This window comes from Equus przewalskii, chromosome 14 (genome assembly GCF_037783145.1).
Source record: "Equus przewalskii isolate Varuska chromosome 14, EquPr2, whole genome shotgun sequence".
NCBI lineage: Eukaryota > Metazoa > Chordata > Mammalia > Perissodactyla > Equidae > Equus > Equus przewalskii.
In genome coordinates this window covers 15,003,069-15,027,125 of record NC_091844.1, presented here as the reverse complement: position 1 = coordinate 15,027,125, position 24,057 = coordinate 15,003,069, and the positions used below count along the sequence as shown (strand labels likewise).

General features: G+C 44.1%; 1 protein-coding gene and 1 long non-coding RNA gene across 3 annotated transcripts in view; one reads left to right on the top strand and one right to left on the bottom strand.

Moving 5' to 3' along the window:
- The first annotated feature begins 777 nt into the window (after positions 1-777).
- On the top strand, positions 778-21,227 carry LOC139075703 (uncharacterized). The gene is made up of 3 exons (XR_011526368.1): positions 778-1,167; positions 1,364-1,450; positions 21,103-21,227. It is a non-coding gene; the product is annotated as an uncharacterized lncRNA (long non-coding RNA).
- The window catches only part of CHCHD5 (coiled-coil-helix-coiled-coil-helix domain containing 5), a 23,504-nt gene continuing 19,516 nt past the window's right edge, over positions 20,070-24,057 (bottom strand). For both annotated transcript variants that reach the window (XM_070573618.1, XM_070573617.1), the window contains exon 4: positions 20,070-22,387. In XM_070573618.1, coding sequence (XP_070429719.1) covers positions 22,313-22,387 — 75 coding nt within the window. In that variant the 3' untranslated portion in view covers positions 20,070-22,312. The remainder of the gene's footprint in view (positions 22,388-24,057) is intronic.

The following is a 24,057-nucleotide window of genomic DNA, read 5'->3' as shown; positions in this document are numbered from 1 at the left end:
AGGACAAACAGAACTATGACCTATGTTTCCTGATGTAATGTTGTGATTTATGGACTATGTATGTTTCATGATCTGCGTCATTTCTGATAGTTACAAAAAAGTTTTTTACCTGGAATATTGGTACATTGGAATAGGAGGTGGGGTGGGGTGCAGTTTTGACCACCTTTCCTCACTGTTTTCCACTCATCATATGCTCAAGGTGAGGCACAGCAAGAGGCAAGAGGAAGGTCCGAGGGCACTAAGGTCGGGTTAACTAACAGGGGAATGACTTGGGTCACATTTGGGCTCTTAATGCCAAGTCCTGAGTCGGTTGTCACCTGCCATGCTAATTAGTTGTCCAACAACTCCAGTCCTGAGAGCCTGCTTTTGAGTGTGGAAGTTCACTCTGCAACCCAGGTTTATTGTCTTAATTTCTTAAATTGTGAGGTTTCTATATAAAGTCAGGAGATAACTGAGTTTCGTAAATTCGCTGTTGAATTCCAGTCACTGCTCTGTGCCCCTGGGTAGCTCCTGCCATCTTGCTCCAGAGCAGCTTGCCCTGGCCTGCCTCTCCCTGCAGCAGCTCCTGAGCCCACGGCAACCCCTGCCCAGACAACAATGAGGAAGAGATGGGTACCTGCAGCCATTCATCTCTTCTCATTCACACAACAAACCCTTGTTGGCCAGCTTTCCCACGCCAGGCTGCCTCCAGGAGTTCAGCTGGGCAGCCAGCCACGTAGAAAAGAATTGCATTACAGTCTAGTGCGATAAGAGCAGTCATAGAGGTATGCACCAAATATAGCTGAGGCAGCAAGCAGAGTGTGAGGAATTCTTTGTGAGGTGGAGTTCTCTATGTGTTAAAGGGGTGAGGGGAAGCTATAAGGGACTGAACCAGCAAGCGGCAAAGGGCAGGCCCAGAGCCATTATTGCTGGAGCATGAAGTCCATCACGTCATTAGGAAAGCCCCCCTAGGCCTCTACTCCGTAATAAGGCCAGGACTCTCCTCACGATCTGCACATCAGAGCTGGCTGAGGCCTTCGTTTGTTTACAGATTGATCCTAATCAGATCCTGGCTTGGAAGGATGCTCTTCTCACTTTAGCAAAGACAGCTTCTACTTATACTTTAGGACATTGGCTTTCCACCTGCCAGTCCCCACAAAGAGAAAATACCAGAGCGCATCCAACATAGTAAGTATTGTTCTTGAAACGTTTGTTTCAGTTATGTATGTGTGTATATGAATCTATGTAAACTGAGTCATAATGTAAAAAAAGAAATTTATTACTGAGAGTTGTGTTAAAAAAGTTTAAGAAGCATCGCTTTAAGGCAAAATATCCATTCATCAAATATTAAACAAATGCTATCAAAAACTGTATCTTGTCCTAGAGTAAAGAAAAGAGCAAGTCTTGGCTCCTGCACTTAAGAAGCTCTGAATCTCGGGGTGAAGAGACGAACATACCACTGGGGCACTAGGTGAGAAACCAGTGACAGAGGGAGGTGAAAAGTGCCTGGGGCCGGGAAGAGGGAGCCACTGCCATGCCAGGGTCCCAGTGCTCCCAGAGGAGGGGATCTGTGGCTGGTCCTGGAGTGTGGCGGGGGGAGGAGAGGGGAAGGGGTGTCCCAACTCGGAGTGTGAACATAGAGCTGCAGGGAGGCTGGTGTGGCTGGCCCAAGACAGGGGGCTGCTCAACTGGGCTCTGGCATGGGTGCTGGGGAAGGACCCAGGGCAATGGTGACAGATCAGAATGAGAAGATCAGCAGGGGCCAGATGATGACTTTATCCTGTGGGAGATGTGGGTTATTTCTGTCATTTCAAAAGGGGATGACAGAGAGGGCAACAGTTTGAGGTGTTGCATTTTTCCCTGGTTCAAGGATTTTTCATGTTTCTCTGACCATTGGTCCTGATGAAAACTTAGGATACAGTTAACCACTAGTCTGAGATGAATGTCCATGTTTTCATTTTCTTCATGTTTCCACCTTGCTGTCCAGTTAGACCCAGGGCAGTTGTCTGCCCAGCAGGCTCAGCCGTCTCCCCCTCCCACCCGTCACAAAGCTTCCTTGCTTTCTCTCCTCACTTCCTGTCATTATCCCCGCTGAGCACCAAACCCTCCAGCTAGGGAGGAGACAAGCAGGGAGAGAAGTGCTTTCCCCTGTCACCTCTCCGTACACACCTTGGGGGCTGCCTGAAAGCTGGCTTTGAAGGATTCACAGGGCTGACAGTCTGATTTTCACCTCAGCAAACTGGGAGCGCCTCTCTCTCTGCTTGTGAATCTCCGCTGCAAAGTAGATGGAAGAGAAAAGCAAAAGCAACCAAAGGAGCCAGCATTTTGTTTCCTCTTTATGCAAAACAGTTTTTATCTGTAGGTCCAGAATATAATGCCTAGTAATCCCTTTGAGCCCGGTGATTGGAAAAGGATGAGGCAAGTGTCAAATATCAATATGCAGCTACCAAAGGGCTAACATTTAGGGGCTGGGAATTCACCAGCCTCACCCTAGCCTCATTGTGGATGCCTTCTTCCCGTGACATTCCCCTTGACTTTGAACTCTAAGTGGTCCCCAAGAGAGTTATATATGTGCCTTCTCTGTTGTCCATTCTTCCTCAAAGGCTGAGCTTCTCCTTGGATCCTCGCACACCAAGCCCCTTTCTACACCTCTGCCCCCAGTGGGTTCTGCTGCCTGAGATTCCTCCACTCCTTTTCTACACCTACCTGCATCCTACCTACAGGTTCATATCCCATATCCTCCAGGAAGCCAACCCACAGGAGTGCTCAGAATTCCTAGAATCTTTGTAGCCTTTAAATCTTCATGAATGATAAGGGACTTATTCATTTCCCTATTTTGTAGCCTCAGAGTGTTCAAGGTTTATGACTGAGATCATAGATTCCAGGCATACTAACTCGTGCTTCTGTGCCTGGCACTGAGCTGAGTATATAGTAGGATCTTAGAACTGAGATCTAATACAAATCTGATACAAAATCTGAGTTGAAGTTCCTGGGACCTTCCTTTCCTTTTTTTTTTCCCCTCCCCAAAGCCCCAGTTCATAGTTGTATATTCTATTTCTTCTTTATGAGGCACCACCACAACATGGCTACTGACAGACGAGTGGTGTGTTTCCATGCTTGGGAACTGAACCTGGGCCGCTGAAGCGGAGCACACCCAACTTTAACTGCTAGGCCATCAGGGCTGGCTCTTGGGAGCTTCCTTAATCCCACTGAGGCATGACTTTCTTGCTTATAAAACTAGGATAGTAATAGTACCCACCATTTAGAGATGCTGCAGAGCTTAAGTGAGACTGTAGGATAATGTTTAACACATAGCAAGGGATCGATTATTTGTACTATAAAGTGGTAAGATAGAAGTCAAAGGGCATTCTTTTTTATTTGCTTACTTCTATGTATATTAAACTTTAGGGTTTTCCCTATCCTTGTGAGTTTTATTTTATTTATTTTTGAAATGTGAAACATTAACATGGTTCCAAAAGTCAAGTCAGGACAAAAAGATATTTCTAAGTGTCCTTTCCCTTCCTTCCCTTTTATCCTTTCCATCCTGTTCTCACCATGCCCTGCAGGTAACTAATCTCATTAGTCTCTGTTTTTTACTTTTTCTGTTTCTTTTTCCTTGAATAAATAGGTATATGTCCTTATTTCCTCCTCTCAAATGATATTCTTGAGACCATGTTCTTTTGAGATGGGATTTTTCGGGAACCTAGTCATCTTTTGCGCAGGCAGCTTGGGAGGTGTTGCCAGCAGGAGCTCTATGACAATGGGGTTAGTTGTGGCTAATCCTCACACAGATTAGTCATGGTGAGAATGAGCTGACATTCTTCACGTGGCTGGCTCTGTTGTAAATACTTGCCCCAGGTCCCAAAGGTGTCCCTAGGACTCCTAATGAGGCCACAGCCCCATTCCTGCCACTCAGGAATTCCTGCCACTCTGGAGGCTGAAGCTGAAGCTTTGTGCCCTAATGAAGCATCTCATCAAGCCCACCCTGGCCTGCTGATTTTCGCAGAGAGGGCAACAATGCCAGGTTGCCAGAGTAGAATGTAAGACCATGCTCAGTACTTGCAAAGCCTTGTGCAAAGTACTTGTGCACATGCCGCATCCCTGTGACCATCACATATTACGGGAAAACAGCGCTTGCTGCTTCTAATCATTATTTCTTGGTGATATCTGAGGAATCAAGCTTGAAAGGCCCCAGGTACTCCTCCATAGGACCTCATTCTAAGGAGGAAAAAAACCTGAGTAAATGAAAGTTCCCAACCATAGGGAGGTGGCTGGAGGAAGTGGAGCGCCACAGCTGGAGGTATTCATTGGAAAAAGCAGTGGGAGGAGAGGACTCTGTCTTGGAGTCAGGCTGTCCGCAAGTCAGCCCAGAGGCTGTGACTCACTGTGAGGAAAAGGAGTGCCCTGTATTCTGGGGGAGGCTGCTTTCTCCAAACAGGAATCCATGGCCAAGGAAGGAAATGAAGCAATCCAAGTAATCAGCAGCCGCAGGGCAGGCAGATCTGGAAGTCCCGTCATCCCCAACGATTGCAGCCTGATACTTATCCTGCGCCCCCAGGGTACAAACAACACTGAAGAGACCGGAGTCTGGGGAGAAGGGGAGTTGGGCTCTATCTTGAGCAGGTAGTTTCCCCCTCACCAGACCTTAGTTTCTCACTATAAGACGAAGGGGGAGACCTGGTAGCCAGCGTCCCAACTCAGCCCATGGCCTTGTTTTATTTTACTCACAGATAGAAAAACAGTTGGATTTAGGTGCTTTTGCAAAGGCTTGTCTCTCTGGTTCCCCGTAGCCACTATCATTCTCCACCATCTCATCCTAAGTTGGCTTCACACATTTAGGCTCCCTGCCTGCCTTTGAAGTTATTTGAAATGGCAACTCCTGGACAAGCAAGTCCCTTCGAGCTCTGGGGCTTCAGGATTCTACATCTCGGAAAAACAGATTTTGAACAGTGCGTAGAAACAGGGCAAGCAGCCCACACTGGGATGAGAAGGAAATGGTCCTTCGTCCCAGGCTCCTAGAGAGGGTGAGTGTGGCAGGGTGCCAGGGCTGAGCATCTGCCAGACAGAGCTAACACAGCTTAGAGTGAGTTCAAAACAGCCTTTTCTACAGCCTCCTGGTGCATCCTGTTTCTCTAGGGCTGCTGCCACCAGCAAGTGGGCATCATGCCCAACCTTCAGTGGGCAGTGAGGGGCCTAGGTACCCATCTGTCCTGTTTCCTAGGCAGGTGGCTGGGAAAATGGTGCCCAGGCTCAGGCTGCCCTCTGCTGGGCAAGTGCAGAAGCTGTTCTGGGGTCGGAGATAAGAGAAAGATCCAAATGGAGGGAAAGAGGCACCCCTCTGCTGGAGTCTCTGCGTCTGTGACGTTGAGGGAAGGGCACAGATGTGGTCTTCTGCTGTTCTCCCACTTTCCCAGGAAGGCTTGGGGTCTCCTTGCGGTGTCTGTGCCTCCTAAAAGGTATCTAGTAAGACAGTCTCAGGTCACTTAAGTCTTCTGCATTTATCAAAATGATTTTTCTGACATAGGGTCTGAACCAATGATGTACTCAATAAATAGTTATTGAATAAAACACTAGATCAGCAGTTACCTATATAGAAACTGCTCCTGGCTTTGTTCAGGAGGGCAATTGCAGTTATTGTCCCTCTTTCTGGAATTCCTCTGTCTAACAGACATAGATCTTTCTGCCTGGCTCTCCCAGTTCTGAGCTCCTTCTACTGGTCATCCGTCCTGGGCTTCTTCCTTTGGGATCCCCTGGGCATCTCTCTGCTACTTCCTCAACCCAGCTTCCGGCTCCCCACTGAGATGCTTACAAATCATGTCCGATGTAATTCACAGCTTCTCCCTTTTCTCTCTTCTCTTAAATGTTTCCTTCGGTCTCCCTTTTGGACACCTGGCTTCTCATTTGGCCTTTAGTTCATCTCTCCTTCCAGAAGCAGCCACAGCCATGTCCCTCTTTCCCTCTTTAACTATTAACTGTTGTTACTCGATGCTTGTAAATAAGATGGGCCAGGAGGAAGGGCTGGAGGGACCTCCGGGATCCCCCTGGCATCAGATCCAGGCTCAAGGGGTGCTGGGATGCAGACTCAGGTCCAGGCCCATGGGCCACCATGTCACAGGATGCTCTGTAAACACTGAATGTTTCTTCCAGCCTGCGTCAGGTGTTCTCAGACAGTTCAATACAATGATCAGATTCACCTTACTTAGGGTGTATGTGTGTGTGTGTTCCTTATGTTTTTTTCTTATTATGCCTATTTCTATTACAATTTGTTTTTCCTAATCAATAATAGGATCTAATTTTTATTTGGTTAGCTAGGTAAAATATCTAGTGTTAAAAGATAAACCGAGGCATGTGAAAAATTTTAAGTTTATTTGAGCCAAAATTGATTTGAATCAGGCAGCATCCAATCTAGCAGATAGAAAAGAGCTCCAAGGAGCTGTACAGAATGAGATTTTTATAGGTAGAAGGGAGCGAGAACAAGGAAATTGTATGAGGCAAAAAGCGGGTTGGTTATTGTAAGGTTACTTGCGTTCAGGGGATGGCAGGAGTCTTTCAGGCAGGTTACCTAACTAGTGCTGATCAGGTGATTACTGACTGACTGGTTTAAGATTCCATTTCTGGGAGAGCCGAAACTGTAATGAAGTCTTGGTTTAGCATAAGCAACTCTACTTTGAGCCTGTTGTCTTGTTTTTAACAATTGTTAAGAAAAATTCAAGGGGCTGAACAGTCAGTGAGGTTATGCTCGCTCCCATTCCTTCCCCCGTTTCCCTTGTGCACAGAAAGTCTGCTGCCATTTTCTTGTGGATTCTCATAGAAATAGTATTATGAACATATAGACATATCTGTGTAGTCATTCGTTCAGTCAGTACTTATTGAGTGCGTGCCGAGAGCCAAGCACCGTTCTTACACAAAACATGCCCAAGTCCTTGATCTAGAAAACTTATGTTCTGAGGAGGGGTGAGGGAGTCAGGCAATCAATGAGATACATCAGTCAAATCTACAATATGTTAGATGTTGATACATGTAATGGAACAAACAAGTAGCTAGGGAGCTGGGGCATGATCCTGGATGCCCCTCTCCTCCACTGCCTTGCCCCTTGACCCCCTGTGAGAACCTGGGGCTGCCCCGGGTGAGTCGTAGCTTGTCCATGCTCCTGGGTGCTGGGGGGCTTGCCCCATATGACCAGGTGGGGCTGTGGCAGGTCCTGGGGGTTCAGCTGGAGAGTCTCCAAAGAAGGTGTTGGGGTGGGGCCTGCTCATCTTCATTTATCCTGGGTCAAAGTTTATGAATATTCTTCTAGCTTTAATTAAATGTTACCAGAACACTCTACATCAGTAAATCTCAAAGTGTGGTCTGTGCACTAGCAGCATCAGTATCAGCCTCATCTGGGAACTTGTCAGAAATGCTGATTATCCAGTCCCACCCCAGTCCTACTGGATGAGTGACTCCAGGGTTAGAGACCGGAAATCTGTGTTTTCACAAACCTTGACATCTGCTCTACAGAAATGCTCTGCCAGTTCACATTCCTACCAGCTGTGGTCACAGGCACACATTTCCCACAGTCTTACGAATTTTTTTTTTTTTTTTTTGAGGAAGATCAGCCCTGAGCTAACGTCTGCTGACAATCCTCCTCTTTTTGCTGAGGAAGACTGGCCCTGAGCTAACATCTGTGCCCATCTTCCTTTACTTTGTATGTAGGATGCCTGCCACAGCGTGGCTTGATGAGCAGTGCCATGTCCGCACCCAGGATTCAAACTGGCAAACCCCGGGCCACTGAAGTGGAATGTGCAAACTTAACTACTGCACCACCGGGCCAGCCCACGAATTTTTTAAAAATGTTTTCCAAATTAAGTCTAGACTAGAGGTTCAGATTATATGTTAAGAACTAAAAGATAGGGACCAGCCTTGTGGCTAACTGGTTAAGTTCATGCGCTCTGCTTCGGCGGCCCAGGGTTTCACCAGTTTGGATCCTGGGCGCAGACCTGGCACTGCTCATCAGGCCATGTTGAGGCAGCATCCCACATAGCACAACCAGAAGGACCTACAACTAGAATATACAACTATGTACTGGGGGGCTTTAGGGAGAAGAAGAAAGGAAAATTGGCAACAGATGTTAGCTCAGGGCCAATCTTTAAAAAAAAAGAAGTAAAAGATAAATTTTATAGCTCAATTATTTGAAAATAAGGGCTAAGTCATTTGATTCTCTGGGCCTTACTATCCGATCTGTTGTGTAAGAATGTTCATCTAACCTGATGGTTGACCTAGTCCTAAGTTCCTATCCCTAAATTCTATGCTATTAAAAATCAACAAAAGTTGGAAATAGATGAGGAATAATTCAAAACACATGAAATGACTTATTCAAATACTGATAAATAGCAATATGTATTTCTGTTCCTCTTTACCCTTTTCAGAAGAAGAAACAAATGGCATTGAGGGTCTTAGACTGTATTCTAGGCAGGTTGTAAAGCTCTTGGTGTATAATCTTATCAGCACAAACAACAATCAGAAGAATGTCTTTGCCTTTAATTGACAGATGAGCAAACAGAGAGCTTAAAGATCCTGCCTGATATACACCTAGCAAAAGAGGGGAGGGAGAGGGAAGCCCTTAATCTCAGTCTGTGCTCATTTACTGAAAGCCACATTGTAGATACTGGTGCTTATCTGGGCCTAACCCCTGGAGTCCTGCGGTTCACTGTAGAGAGAGAGAGAGAGAGAGAGGCTTAGGGAGATCAGGAGGCAGATAAGTTTTGGCCAGAGTCCATCTCACAGAGGTCAGGTGGGATCACAGACATGCTGTATGGCTGTCTTGCCAGCCTTGCTTCCCTAACCAGAGGAGTAAGGTCTATTATGGCAGGAATGGCCAATCAGAGTCCTTGAAAAGGCCTCCAAAAGCCAAGATAACAACCTGAAAACAATTCTGTGCCCCTGGGGACATTGCAGAAATTAGTTCCATGAAGATTTGAAAGATAAGGGGCTAGTGATTTCCGTAGCATCTGCACTGGCCTCACCTGTTTGGTCAGTGTAAAAGGCAAACTGTGGTGGGGAATGAAGGTGAGTTAACACACAGGTTCTGGGTATGGATTTGCTTACCATGCCCGCAGCGCTTATGCCACTGGCACCCACGCTCCAGGGGAGGGGATTATACAGGGCATGTACACCAGGGGGTGGGAATCTTGGGGGCCACCTTAGAATTCTGCCTACCACCTCTCCTCCCCGTTAGAGCATGGCTGCCCTACAGCACGGCCTGGGTCATCCGTCACCCACGTTGCTGTCATTTGGCCCTTTTGTTTTGGCGTCTACCTGCGCAAGGGTCACAGAGATCCGGCACCTCTGACTCCTCATGCTTTCATTCTCTATATAATTAATGAGCTTTCTAATCTGAAAAAGGGCTGGTTGTTTCTTTACCAGCCAAACATGTCAGCGAGGCCTCGCCTTGTGCTCGATACTTCGCAGCTGTAGCTACCAGGCTGCTGCTTCAGGACTGCTCGGCCCCTTTGACAGGGGGATACTGGGCCTGCCAAGGGGGGAAGGAATTGTACATCAAAGGAACTGCAGGACGTGGCCAGTGTGTCCAGCAGGAGCTAGGGGGAGGCATGGGGCTCTATTTTCCTGGTGCTGCTTCAAGTGAGACAAAACAGAAAGTTGGATAAAGAAGAGTTGATTGATTTGAGAGCACTGTCGTGTGGTACAGGATTTAACACACTGGTAAGAAGCTGGAGATGGTGCCAGGGCTCTGTTTGGTTGGCTCATGGAACCTTAGAAAAATCAATGGCCACACTAAGTGAAGCAGAACTGCCATGGCAAATAGTGGGTGAAGAGATCAAAAAGCTCAGAGAGAGTGGCCATCTAGCATAGATATAATACCAATGACAAAAAAACCACCAGGCGGCTATGGTCCATGGGAGGTCCTGGAGGAGATTCTATAGTAAGGAACGTGCTGGTGAAAGAGGCCACCAGCATCAGCGAGAAGCTCAGTAGTGGGTCTTCTCTAGGCCAGGGCTGATGGTGGAAGATGAACTATGCTCCTCGTTCTAATGGGGAAGATAGAATCCTGAAATAAGAGAGACCACGTGACACCACTCTACTGCCAAAAGCAAGGTGAGTGAGGTTACTGTAATACTTGACAAGAACAGATGTAATACATGGTGGCCAGAGGAGTCTGCTCTCATAGAGAATTATAGAGATGGTAATAGAACATAGTGTTCCTAGGGGCAAGATATATCTTAATTTATACAACCAAAGGGAATCAGGATGGATGATAAAGGCTTAAGACAGCCATCCCAATAAAAAATTATGATCCCCTGCCCAGTTTCCAGACTTTTCACTGAAAGGGAGGCCAGGCCGCATAAAGAAAGATCCTACAACATCATGGCAAATGTATAGGTAATGACTCTCTGGTCCTTCTCCAAAGGGACCTGAGGGCTGTGTGCTCAGGTAACTATACACTGAAAAAAGGATGTAAACAGACAATTCAAGGACTGTTGGATACAGGATGTGAGTTAACATTGAAAATCAGAAACTTGAAACATCATCGTTACAGGGGCCAGGAAGTAAATCGAGCCCTGGGCCCGGCCAAGTCCTGGTGAGCCCACTGTGTCCATGGATCCACCTGATAGTCATTTCCCCAATCCACGAATATATCATTGGAATGGACATGCTTGACAGTTGCAATAATGCCCACGTGGTCCTTAGCCTGTGGGGAAGAACTATGAAAGTGGGAAAGGTAGAGTAGAAACCTCTGAAGCTGCTTCCCATGACCAAAATAATAAATCAAAAACAATACCACATCCTGGGGGATTCGCACAGATTAAAGATGAAAGAACGCAGAGGTGGTGGTGCCTATCACACCCCCTTAAGTCATGTCTGGTTTGTGCGCAGCCAGATATGTCCTAGCAGAAGGCAGTGGCTACTAACGCAACCAGAGAGGAGACCCAGTTGGTACAAAAGCCTAGCCTGAAGAGGCATCCAGATGTCTTCCTTAGGGCAGATTAACAGGATGGCAGGTATGCAATATGCAGTCAAGGATCTGGCAAATGGCTCTCTTGTATCCCTATCAGGAACCACTTACATTCACATTTACAGTCTTGCCCCAGGGTATAACTCTCCCACCTTCCGGTCATAGTCAAAGAGGGCCCCTGAGAGCAAGTCTGGGTTAGGCAAAAAAAATCTGGCAGTGTCACAAGCAGGAGTAGACCAGCTAAATGTGTTTATAAAGAATTGCATTCATGAGCAACGTAATGAGCACTCAGCTCCCTTTTGGAACACAAGTTCCGGGAATTTGTATTCACTTCTGGCACTCCCTCTCCTCCCTCAGGATGGATTGGAGAAAGAGACCTTGAAAGCAATGAAAGGGGTTGCTTCTACAAGTCCTTCGGCCTCCCTCCCTAGACCAAACTTTCTCCCCTGCCCTTATCCCATCCTGCAGATTTTGCATTTAATGTAGAATTTCCTCCCCAGCCATTCCAAACAGGAAACCTGCTCCTTATCACCTAAAACTAAGCAAGGACCTCCAGCCTCTTCCTGCCTTCCCACTTCTTGGCCCATAAATTCCTCTCTCCCCACCACCAGCATCCTAGGAATCCTTGACCCTCAGCCTCTAAGGCTCTCAGCCTGTGTCTCCCACATTTAACCTGCTCTGAGGCATTAATGTGAGTGAGCCCAGCAGAAACAGGCAGATGCTTCAGAGCTGCCCAACTTTCTCTAAAAGAATATTTTAACCTTTCTTCCTGGAGACAGCTTCTCATTCATTTTCAGGTCTGAGTAATCCTCTAGGCAACCTGAGTCATGAGTTATAGTAAGCAGGAAAGTCTCTGGTTATTTAACAACCTAAGGTCTCTTCTTCCTATATATTCCCTTCCTCCATCGTTTGTGTATTTGAGTTCCTACCATATGTGGATCACTGTGCTTGTGCCAAGAATATAAGGATGACATCTAGACCCGTAGCTAACTTCTCGCCAGCAAGGTTGGAAGCCAGAAGATGATGGAATATATCCAGTGTTCTGAGATGAAGTGACAGGGTGTCAGGGCTCCCCAAGACCACCTCCAGGGTCATTTCAACAATTCACTAGGAGGACTCGCAGCACTCAGTATATAGTCTACTCCCCACTGTGATTTATTACAGTAAGAAGATACAAAACAAAATCAACAAAGGGAAAGGTGTGTGGGGCACAGTCCAGAGGACACCAGCACGAGCCTCCAAGAGTCCCCTCCCAGTGCAGTCACACAGGATGCATTTAATTCCTCCAACAACGAGTTGTGACAACATATATGAAATGCTGTCTACCAGGGAAGCTCATTGGAGACTCAGCGTATAAGATTTTTATTGGGGGCTGGTCATATAGGCACCCTCTGTCTAGCGTGTACCAAACGTCAGACTCCTAACGGGAAAGCAGATGTTCAGCAGAGGGCATATTGTACAGTTTAGGCACAGCGAGCCACTCCTGTCAGTTAGGGAATTGCGGGAACCCTCCCAAAACCCAAGTGCCCAAAGCTAGCCAGGGGCAAGCCTTGCAAGCAGGCCTTTCCAAGGATAACAATCTCAGGCCTGCTGTGTTCACTCTTTTCTACCCAGATTGTCAACCTGGAATTCTAGACTTAACAAAAATATACTTCAAGAATGAGGGCAAAATAAAGACGTTTTCAGGCTAACAAAATAGAGGATGTGTCCCCAACAGAGCTTCAGTAAATTCTAAAGGATGTTCTTTAGACGGAAGGAAAACAATCCAGAAAAAAGATAGGAGATACAGCAAAGGATGAAGAACATTGATGGTGCAAAACACAATAAAAATTTCTGCTGGGCTTAAAAAAGCAAGATGAACAACAACATGTTACGGGAGAGGATATGAGGTTAATGTATTCAAATATCCTTCTATGGTTTAAAGGACAGTAAAGCTGTGAATTCATTTTAGATTTTAATAAGTTAATTATAAATGTCAAAATATCTAGGGTAAAAGTTATTAGGCTAGAAAGATAAATCCCACATTTGTACAAAGAAAAAGAAGAATTAGAAAAAAATATTTAATCAATCCAAAAGAAGCGAGAGAGGAATAAAAATAGAAGAGAAGGCAAATGTAAAGCACAAAATAAGGGCTGGCCCAGTAGCATAGTGGTTCAGTTCATGTGCTCCGCTTTGGCGGCCTGGGCTTCACAGGGTTGGAGCCCGGGAATGGACTTACACACTGCTCATCAAGCCATGCTGTGGTGGTGTCCCACATACAAAATAGGGGAAGATTGGTACAGATGTTAGCTCAGGGCCAATCTTCCTCACCAAAATAAAAGAAAAAAAAGCAAGCACAAAATAAGATAGCCAAAATAATCCAAAGAGATTGCTAATTATCATATAAACTGTAATCAAATGTAAATAACACAACTGAAATTTTTCACTTAAAAAAGACAAAGATCGCTAGAATGAATTATAGAAAATATGGCTATATATTGTTGACAAGAAACATCTAAATATTTAATTTCCAGAAGAATTTATAGTAAAGGAATGCAAAAGGATATATTAGACAAACTAATGAAAAGAAGCCAGATGTGGCCATGTTATTATTAGACAAAATAGAATTTAAGGCAAAAAGCATTACTGGAGATAAAGAGGATCAATCCTCTTTATCAGGAACATAAAACAAATAGAAACTTGTGTGAACCTAACTAAATAGCATCAAAATACTATGTGTAAATTAAAAATGGACAGAACTACAAGGAGGAATTCACAATGCTACTATCCATGGCATATTTTACACATCACTTTCTGTAATATTTAGATCAAGATGTTACTATATTGACTAAACTCTACGGCCAACAAGCTTAACTTTTGGGCAGACATAGAATGCTGTATATAATTGTGGAATACACACTGTTTTGAATCTCATATAGAACTTTTATGAAAAAAGATCCCATGGGACATACTTCATCAAATCTCAAAGGATTGATGTCACTCTCTGACCACAATTCAATTAAATAAGAAAGTATTAACCTAAAGAAAATAAGAAAAAAACCATATTTGAAAATTCATGAAATAACTTTTAAATAATTCACATGCCAAAGAAGAAACCATAGTGGGAGTCACTGAATACGCAGAAATGAAACATAATGACAATACCACCATATCATAAGCACTCTAGATATTTGTAGCCTTAAATGCTCATGTTAGAGAAAAATAAAGGCTAAAAATTAAAGATGCATGTATGTATCCAACATAAGAAGTTTCAAAAAGGAAAAAATAAGTCCAAGGAAGCTGAAACCTTACTTCATCCCCTTGCGCAAGCATTTGCTCTCCATGAACCAGGCCCTCAGATCCAGTGGAGCCTCAAATTGCAAGGATGGGAAGCCCAAAGCTGGCAACTGGCTCATTGTGAGTGATGGCAAAAAAAAAAAAACACTCTCTACCCCTTGATTCCAAGACCTGTGTCTTCTAGCTATTGGTGCAATGCATAGACTGCCTCCCTGGAGGAAGGAGAATGCTACCTGTGGTTCTCAAGATGGCATGATGGCTGAGGTTTTAATGGGCCATTCCAAAGTTGTGTCTGGCTGGCTGCTTCTGAATGGTGGAACTAGTGGATCCCATTATTAGGTATCCATTGTTATGTTTCGTTCACGCTCAAATGTCCCCTGTTCTGAGGTGGTACCGTGCAGAATCCCATGTTGGAAAATCAGGCATTCATTAAGCCACTGTGTAGTGGTGCTGGCAGAGACATTACGGGCAGTGAAGCACACCCACAGGTGGAGTGGTGTCAATTTTAGTAAGAATGAATCACTGTTCCTTCTGTGATAGAAGTAGTCTAATGTCATCAATTTGCCATCAAGAGGCTGGCCAGTATCTTCCAAAGGAAGGTACCATATCGCACAGTGCTGGTCCCAGTTGGTGACAGGGTAAAGGTTGAGCTGGATCAGCATTGGAGAGAAAGAGCCTGTGCTGTTTCTTCTTATGTCAATGAAACAAACACTGGAGTTACAAAAGACAGAGGCTAGCTGATGCCCACCAGATAAGCCATCCTGTTCACATGGCTGTTTGAGTGCATCTTCTGAGGTGGATGCTCTCTGGTAGGCACTGACTTGAAACACAAAGATGCACACATTTTGTGCCCACACACATGAGTTCAACCAAAGGTCTCTTCCTCAGACCCTATGGTATCTAGTCTTCCTATCTTGCCCCTTCTAGGCCCCTGACCAACTAACCAAGCCATCCACCACGGCAGCTCAGGAGTCCATATACTTACCTACTTCATGCCTCTTCTCCCTCTGTACAAAGTATACTGCTCGCAGCTCTGATCGCTGGGAAGATTTCTCCTCATCGCTATTCTTGAGACCACCTTGAGTAGGGCTATAATGTAGTAGCAGTCCATTTCAGCTCACGCCAACAAGGCCCAAGATTTTCTTCCATCAATTGATCATACAAATCCCTGAGAGGCTATAAGCATGAGCCGAAAGAATGGCATCAGTGCAACAGAGGTGGATGGCATGGGAATCTGGATCATTTATCCATTTAACTTACTTGTGTTCTCTGGACCTGCTCCTGAATTACCATTTCCATTATATGATAAATTGTTGCTGCAACTTGAGAGGCAGCTCAAGTTTCAAAGTCATTTGATGCCCCAGGGTCAATTTGAAAGTCTCTCTTAGGGCTCAAAGGCATAACAGGAGCTGTTTTTCAAATGAATGGCAAATCGTTCTCTGTTACAGAAGGCATACTGCAGATCCCTGGGGGTCTGTGCTGCAACTCTCCTGCTGGATCTTCCTGAGACACAGAATGGCATCTTTACCTACCATGGATACGTTAGCACCACAGGACCTGCTGAGTTGTAGAGGCCAAGGAGCAGGGTAGTTTGCTTCATACCCTGGATCTACTGCAAATCTCCTCTTGCTTTGTGCGTTAACTAGGAAATAAATGAAGCAATGCTATACTACCAATATGGTATATGATGCCTCAAAATCTGAGGAGTTCCAACAAGTTCTATGCCTCTTTCTTAGTAATAGGAGGTGCAGCATCTTGTTCCAGGCGTGTTGCCCCCCTAAAACTTCACCAATAGGGGCCAGCCCTGTGGTGGAGTGGTTAAGCTCATGTGCTCCGCTTCGGTGGCCCAGGGTTTCACTGGTTCAGATCCTGGGCGAGGACATGGCACCCCTGGTCAGGCCATGTTGAGGTGGCGTCCCATATGCCACAACTAGAAGGACCTGCAACTAAGATATACAACTATGTACTGGGGCTGGGGGTGGGGGGGCAGTTGGGGGAGATAAAGCAGGAAAAAAAAATTGGCAACAGGTGTTAGCTCAGATGCTAATCTTAAAAAAAAAAAAAATTTCACCAATATTGCAAAGCCCTTGAATTTTAGGGAAGGGAGTCTTCTTTCCCCACCAGCTGGCATCTGGACATTCAGAGTACTTAGCATATTTTGTTCTACCAGGTCCAATTAACATTATGTTCTATAGAATGTCAAAGTGGATCAAGGTCCCTGGGGATTATATTGTGACAGACGGCAGGAGAGTTAATATAGCACTGGGGCAAGACAGTCAATGTATTCTGCTGTCCTCCTTCCCATATGCAGACAAAATGCCTTCACACCTTTTTACTGATGGAAATCGAAAAGAATGCATTTGCCAGATCAGTGGCTGCGTGCCAAGCACCAAAGGCTGTATTGATCTGTTCAGGTAAAGATCCAGCTCAGCAGCTACAACTGGGCTATCACTTGGTTAAGTTGATGGAAATCCACAGTCATCCACTAGAATCCATTTGGGTTTTTTATACATGAGAACCAAATAGGGATATGGTACCATGCCTTCATCTTCAGTCTTTGATGTAGGTGTTAATCTCTACAATTCTACCCCATGGGATGCTGTTCTTTATTTACTGTCTTGACACTTTACACTTGGCTCTTCCTAACATAATTGGTGAGGGAACCAGTTTGTGAGTTCTGCTAGCTGTTAAACACCTCCATTCCCATTAGGAGATTGGAAAATAACTGCAAGATGGATCTATGGACTCACTAGATCCACAGTGAGACAAATATGAGGCAAGACTCCCTCTGTTACTGAAACTGGGGACCAGCTCACTTGAACTACACTGAGTTAGTTGTCTGTATGCAAAAGTGATTAGATAATGCGTTACTAAAACTCACCCTCTAGATAACATCTCTGATGCCTAGGTCACCATGGTAACAGGTGCTTGAGTTTTTCAGGAACTGAGAGTCGATTCCTTGTCCAGTTCAGGCTGGTTAAGACCACTGATTCATCAACTGGGCCTGTGCAGATGACCAGTAGGTGACCCTTTGATGTCAAGGAGCTGAAAACTCTATCCTCAGATCATGGCAACACCACCATTTTGTGAACGTGCATCCTGTGAAGAGCCATGAAGCTTGACTACACTTGCTCAGATCATCAATTACCTCACTTCTCCTTCCCTCCAATCATCTATTCCCACTTCAGACCACCTCTCCCCTTTATCTGATAAATATCTCTAATTGCCGTTTTGGGGGAGGTAGATTTGAGATTGGTTTTCCTGCCTCCTTGCCTGGCTGCCTTGTTATTAAACCCTTTCTCTTTGCAAACTTGTCATCTCAGGGATTGGCATAATCATGCAGTGGGCACAACAAACTTGGTTTGGTAAAATTACCTTGCCTCTATAAGCCCCGCTCTAGCCAAGAGAACCACGACAGCATTTCACATCCCCTGGTAACAGAGTCACCTCAGAGCCCAGTATTTCGCAGCCCTTGAGAAATCTAGGTCCCCCTTTCTGTGATGGACAGTTTCTCTAGAACATGGTCATAGGTCCCTTTAGGGAAGAACTAGAGAAATATTGTATATATTTGCAGTGGCATTGCCAGGCCATTTCTCAAAGGGAACTGGTTTCCCCTTGCATCTGTATGAGAACTAACTCAGATCTAGAAACTGAGTGAGGACTTGTGATTTTCCATTGTGGTGATGACAACAGGCTTCTACTCCCCAGCTCTTCAAACAATCAGACAATACTCTGTTCTAATAAATATCTCTTCCCCAAAGACATTATGTGTCATTAGCCATTGCCACAAATCTCTGTGTATCAAGACGCCCTGGTTGCCACTCCAGTAATCACATCCATCTTGCCCCTGATGGTTAAGTGCCTCCACCTGCCTCTGCTATTTCAGAATCCTGTCATTCCCAGTAACACTAAGGAGTTCAGTTCAATAACATCGTATGTTTCTGTCACCCGAGCCTACAGAGGACTCCACCACCGTTTCTCATTGATACCAGAAGCTCCCTTTCATTAGGGCCGGGTAAAGGGCCGTGATATTTGCAATATATTCTCAAATCGTTCAGGAAAAAAAAATTAAGATACAGAGAGAGTGGGGGGAACAAGCAATAAAGCAAATGAGGCAAAATGTTAACAATAGGCAAATCTGAGTAAAGGGTATATGGGTGTTTTTTGTACTGTTTTGAGTCACCTTTCTAAACTTTTCCACAGTAACTAGGATACTCATGTTTTCTACTTGTGCCAAATCTGATCTTTAAAGGTTCAGCAGGAAGTATTTGTAATATATTAGTGCACAGTAGTTTCCAGACAATTTCTGGTTACATTTCTTTTCTGATATTTAAATGTATCTCTTTTAATCTTTTACTTTCTTTATCCTTAATCAGGCTCCTGAAGAAGGAACTTGGAATTAATCATTGTAACTATTTTTTGCTTTGTTTTTATTTCCTGTTTCATTAGCATCAGGTTTTAATTTTATAAATTCCTTCTTGCTGCTCTTTGTACCTCAAGAGCTCAGACTTGAACCAATCAAAATTTTTTTCCATAATACACTGTCGTCACTACTCTATGATGGCCCACTTTTATTTATTTTAAAAAATGATGTAATAAACACTTGCCTAGTCTGAGTCAAGCCTAAGACCTAGAAAGAATAAACTATATCTCTGTATCTTTAAAATACGGGGATATGGACTTACCTGCAGATAATGACTATTCGGTTAATGACTAAAGTTGTACCACTTTTTGCAATGACTCCTTTGTTTTTAGTATAATGACTTTGCTTGAAAATACACTAAATAGATAAGCTATAAGAAGTGTGGCTTCACTTTAGGGTTTCAGGCAAAGACACTCACAAATCTCCACGCAGCAGTTCCCAGCCAGAGGCCCCACAAGGAGGAAGCATCCTCTGGACTCTGTGGGACAGCACTACCTCGCGGGAAGGAGGATGAGCAGCACTTTACAGAATTCCATGAGCATTTCCATGTTAGGAAACAACCTTGCCTTAATTTTGCTCCAAAGATGTTTTGGGTGCTGTAAGTTTATTTTATGTGCAGTTTGAGTGCAAGCTAATACTGGGTAGAAGGTACCCATTTCCACGCCAACATTAGATTTTATCAGAGTTTTTAGTTTTTGTCAAACTGAAGGACCAAAAATGTCACTGTCGTCACTACTCATCTACATTTCTCTGATGGCTAGGGAGGTTGCATGCTTTTGCTTTCCTCTTTTGTGAATCTCCTGCTCCTCTCTGTATCACGGAGTTGTTGCTGCCATCACAAATAACCCCAGTATCTCAGTGGCTAATAAAACAGTGAAAGCATCTGGTTCTTGATCATTTTACATGAGGGCTGAGGTCAGGCTGTACTGTGCTTAGTTTAGCTTCCCATCCCTGGACTCAGACTGAAGGAGCACCTCTCATCTAGCTGGGCTACTCCCACAGCAGAGAGAAGAAACACAGAAGACTGAACCAAGCCACACGGGACAGTTAAATCTTGGGCTTGGATGTGGCATATGTCACTGCTCCTCACCTTCTATTGGCTAAAGCAAGTCTCGTGGCCAGCCCAGGCTGTGGGATGGGGAAATCTCCTCCTCCAAAGAGTGTGTAATGAACATGGGATGTTTAACACTGATACTGGGGAGGAGTTGATAACTGGGAATGGGGTTATTATGTGCTAAACTGTCCCACTTTTCTTTTGAGTCCTTTGTCCTTTTATTTTTGATTTGTAGGATTGCTGTATATATTCTGGATTTATTATTTTGTCTTTTATAGTAGGACATATGTTTTCTTCCAGTCAGTCTTCTATCTTGTAAATTTGTTGATGACTTATTTGCTAAGCAAAACTTTAAAATTTTGATAAAAACAAGTTTACTCATCTTTTCTGTTGCATTTTTTGCCTTTATTAAAGTAGATTTTCTTGCCTTAATGAAATAAACAACCCAACTATGTTTTCTTCCAATACACTTGTTTTATATTTAGCTCTTTAATCTGTCTGGATCATTCTTTTTTGAAAATATTTGATTCTTTCAACACCATTATTAAATAGTTAGTTCCTTTGCCACTCGTTTAAAATGTCTCTTCTATTGTAAGGTAAATTTGCATGTATAAATGAGTCTTGCCCCCCACCCCCCGCCCCAGCCCTGGATATCCATTCTATCCATTCCATTGATCTGTTTTCTGGTCTTATGCTGACACCACCTCATTCCAAAGGCCATGCCCCACAGCATGTTCTGATATCAGAATGACAGATGCCCTGTCTTTGTTCTTCCTTGTCAAAAATATTTTGGCTAACATTTTCCCAAAGACGATATACAGATGGCCAATAAATGTATGAAAAGATGTTCAACATCACTAATCATCAGGGAAATGCAAATCAAAACTGCACTAAGCGAGGCTGGCCCGGTGGCGCAGCTGTTAAGTGCGCACCTTCTGCTTCTCCGTAGCCTGCACTTCACCGTTTCGGATCCCAGGTGCAGACATGACACCGCTTGGCAAAAAGCCACGCTGTGGTAGGCATCCCACATATAAAAAGTAGAGGAAATGGGCATGGATGTTAGCTCAGGGCCAGTCTTCCTCAGCAAAAAGAGGAGGATTGGCAGTAGTTAGCTCAGGGCTAATCTTCCTAAAAAAAAAACTACACTAATATACCACCTTATGCCTGTTAAAATGGCTATAATCACTAAGACTAAAAACAACAAGTGTTGGAGAGGATGTGGAGAAAAGGGAACCCTCATACACTGCTGGTAGGAATGCAAACCGGTGCAGCCACTATGGAAAACAGTATGGAGATTCCTCAAAAAATTAAAAATAGAACTACCATATGACCCAGCTATTCCACCACTAGGTATCTACCCAAACAATTTGAAATCAACAATCCAAAGTAACATATGCACCCCTGTGTTCATTGCAGCACTATTCACAATAGCCAAGACATGGAAACAAGCCAAGTGCCCATCGAATGATGATTGGATAGAGAAGATGTGGTATATATATACAATGGAATACTACTCAGCCAGAAAAAGAGACAAAATCATCCCATTTGCAACAACATGGGTGGACCTGGAGGGAATTATGCTTAGCAAAATAAGCAAGACTGAGAAAAACAAACACCAGATGATTTCACTTGTATGTGGAATAAGAACAAGCAAATGGACAAAGAAAACAGTTCAGTGGTGGTTACCAGGGGAAGGGGGGTGGGGGGTGGGCACAGAGGGTGAAGGGGAGCTCCTATGTGGTGACAGATAAGAAATAATGTACAACTGAAATTTAATAATGATGTAAACTATTACGAACTCAAATTAAAAAAAAATATTTTGGCTATTCCTGCACATTTTTTTAAAATCGAAATGAAATTGACAATAGGTGTATTACATTACTCAATAATATACTGTTAATATCTTTTAATTGTAATGACTGTATTGTATTCCACTACGTAGATGTGCCAAAATTTATTGAACAAATCCTGCATTTTAAAATAATTACATGACTTCCTTTTCCACAATTTGATGAACCATAATGTGATGGAACCTTTGTAGCTAAATCTCTGATGATTTTTAGAATTATTTCCTTATGATGAATTTCTAGATGGGAATTGCTGAGGTAAAGTTATTGATATTTTCCCCAGTCTTATAAAGTCTTGGAGACATGCTTTTCCAATCTACACTCCTAGTAGCTGTAGTTGGAGCAAAATTTCCTACACCCTCAATGACATTTATAAAAAGTAATTTTCTAAGTTAGGTGCTAGTGTAGGGGGTACAACTGTATGTTTAAAATATAAGTTAAATTGTATAGCTCATTATTTGAAAATAAGGGGAAAGTCATCTGTACTCTTTGGGCCTTAGTATCCAAAATCTCAAGTGGGGATTTATATCAGCTCAAGCTACTTCCAAGAAATATTATGAATAATTAAATGATGTAAAACATTTGAAAGGAAATTAGAAAAATAAAAAACACTATGGAATGTAAGTTATTCAAATATTGATGAAGGAATCGTAATGACTGAGGTTTGTATTCTCTTTCCAAAAGAAATGAACGGTATTGATGGTCATTAGACTGTATTCCAGGCAGCACTTGAAACACTTGATGTGTGCCATATCCTTACAAGAATCAGATGAGTGTTTTTAGCTCCATCTTGTAGAGGAAGAAACAGGCTCAGGGAGCTTAGTACTTGCCTCCTCACCTCCTCCCGAAAAAACCTGGGGAAAAGTGAGAGCAAGAGTCAGATTCTGGTCTCATTCACAGCTTGTGCTCATTCCATTTGAGGCTACATTGTGGGTGCTGGCTCTTGTCTGACCATAGCCTCCAGAGAGTGCCCCACGGTCCACTGGAAGCAGGTGGACTTGTGAATGTCTGCAGATGGCAGTTTTGGGAGAAGCCCATGTCACCGTGGGCCAGCTGGGACTCTGTGCTAATCTTGTGGTCATTTCCCCAGTCACATTAGATATACTTCACAACTGGCAGAATCCCCACATTTCTTCCCTGACTCAGAGAATCAGGGCTATTATGGAGGGACAAGCCAAGTGAAAGCTCCTGGACGGCTCCCTCCTCACCTCCACCACTAAGATACCAACCCAAAAAGTGATTCCTCATCTCTAGGGCAATCCCTATCCCTTAGTGCCGCCATCCACGACTCACAAGATGCAGAGGTGGTGATTCCCACCACATGTTCATTTGACTCACAGGTTTGGCCTGTACAAAATTCGGATGATAGCTTTTCACAAATTTAATCAGATGGTGTTGCCAGTGCTCAATGGGCCCACGTACAAGTGGGAATCGTGTACACGGAATAGGCCATGTATGAGATGGCCTGTCCATAGTGGGAATGCTGGAGTCTATGCATGAGTTCAATAGACTGGCCTTCCCCTTACCAAGGCTACTATGTCTGTGATGCTGATGAATATCCAACCTGCCATCAACAGAGGCCAATACTGAGCTACGGAAATTCTGGGAAACGTAGTTCAGTCTAGCCAAGTTGGCACAGTACAAAGACATCGCAGTGACCAAACTCTCTTACTAAAGTGTTTGGACAAGAAGGACGTGGGAGAGGTAGAGTCTGAAATCTGCCTAAGTTGACTTTTGAGGAGGGTAGTTCAAAGCTCAACAATACCAGATGTCTGTGGATGATAAAGAGCGTGTAGATTCATTGAATACTTTGACCCCCAGCTCATTGTTGGGTGGCTTTGCAGGCTTTGTTACAAAAGATGCAGCATTGTCAAACCGTAAATGATCCAAAAAGCCAAACACATGACAGTTTAGTCTCAAAGGCCACAATGGTATGCCCAGAGTTGGTTAATCAGACTGAAACAGCAACATCATAAACTGAAAAAGTGTCAACAGTGGTGAAGCACCATTGGAAGCAATAAAAGGGAGAGTCAAAAATCCAATGTAGTCAATCGGTCAGGAGTGGGTGAAGCCAATGGCCCCTGTCATGTGATTTCCTTCACTGTGAGATAAAGATGCCAACTTTGGGCAGAAGTCACAAGTCGGGCATGCAGTGGAGTCTTCTGCAGCAGAAACAGGGTCCTTTACTTTGTGCCCAGAGTATGATGGTGGATGCAGTGCCACGTTCAGTACAATGGTGGATCCAGGGGGCAATCTGGACAGCACAGGCTTGACCAGAACTTGACTCCAGTCAGCCTCATCAGAGAAAGGGTCCTTGCCATGAGCCTGATACGTTGAATCATCAACCACAATTTGTTTTCACAGTTTGCAGCCCAAAGAAGGGTGTCTTTAATTTGTTTTCGAAGTATTGGACTAGAGGGCTGGTCCACCAGGGACAGTCCAAGAGTCAGTAAAAATGTAATACAACTAGCTCTTACAGTATCATCTAAGGCAATGGTTCTTAACCAAGAGTGATTTTTCTGTC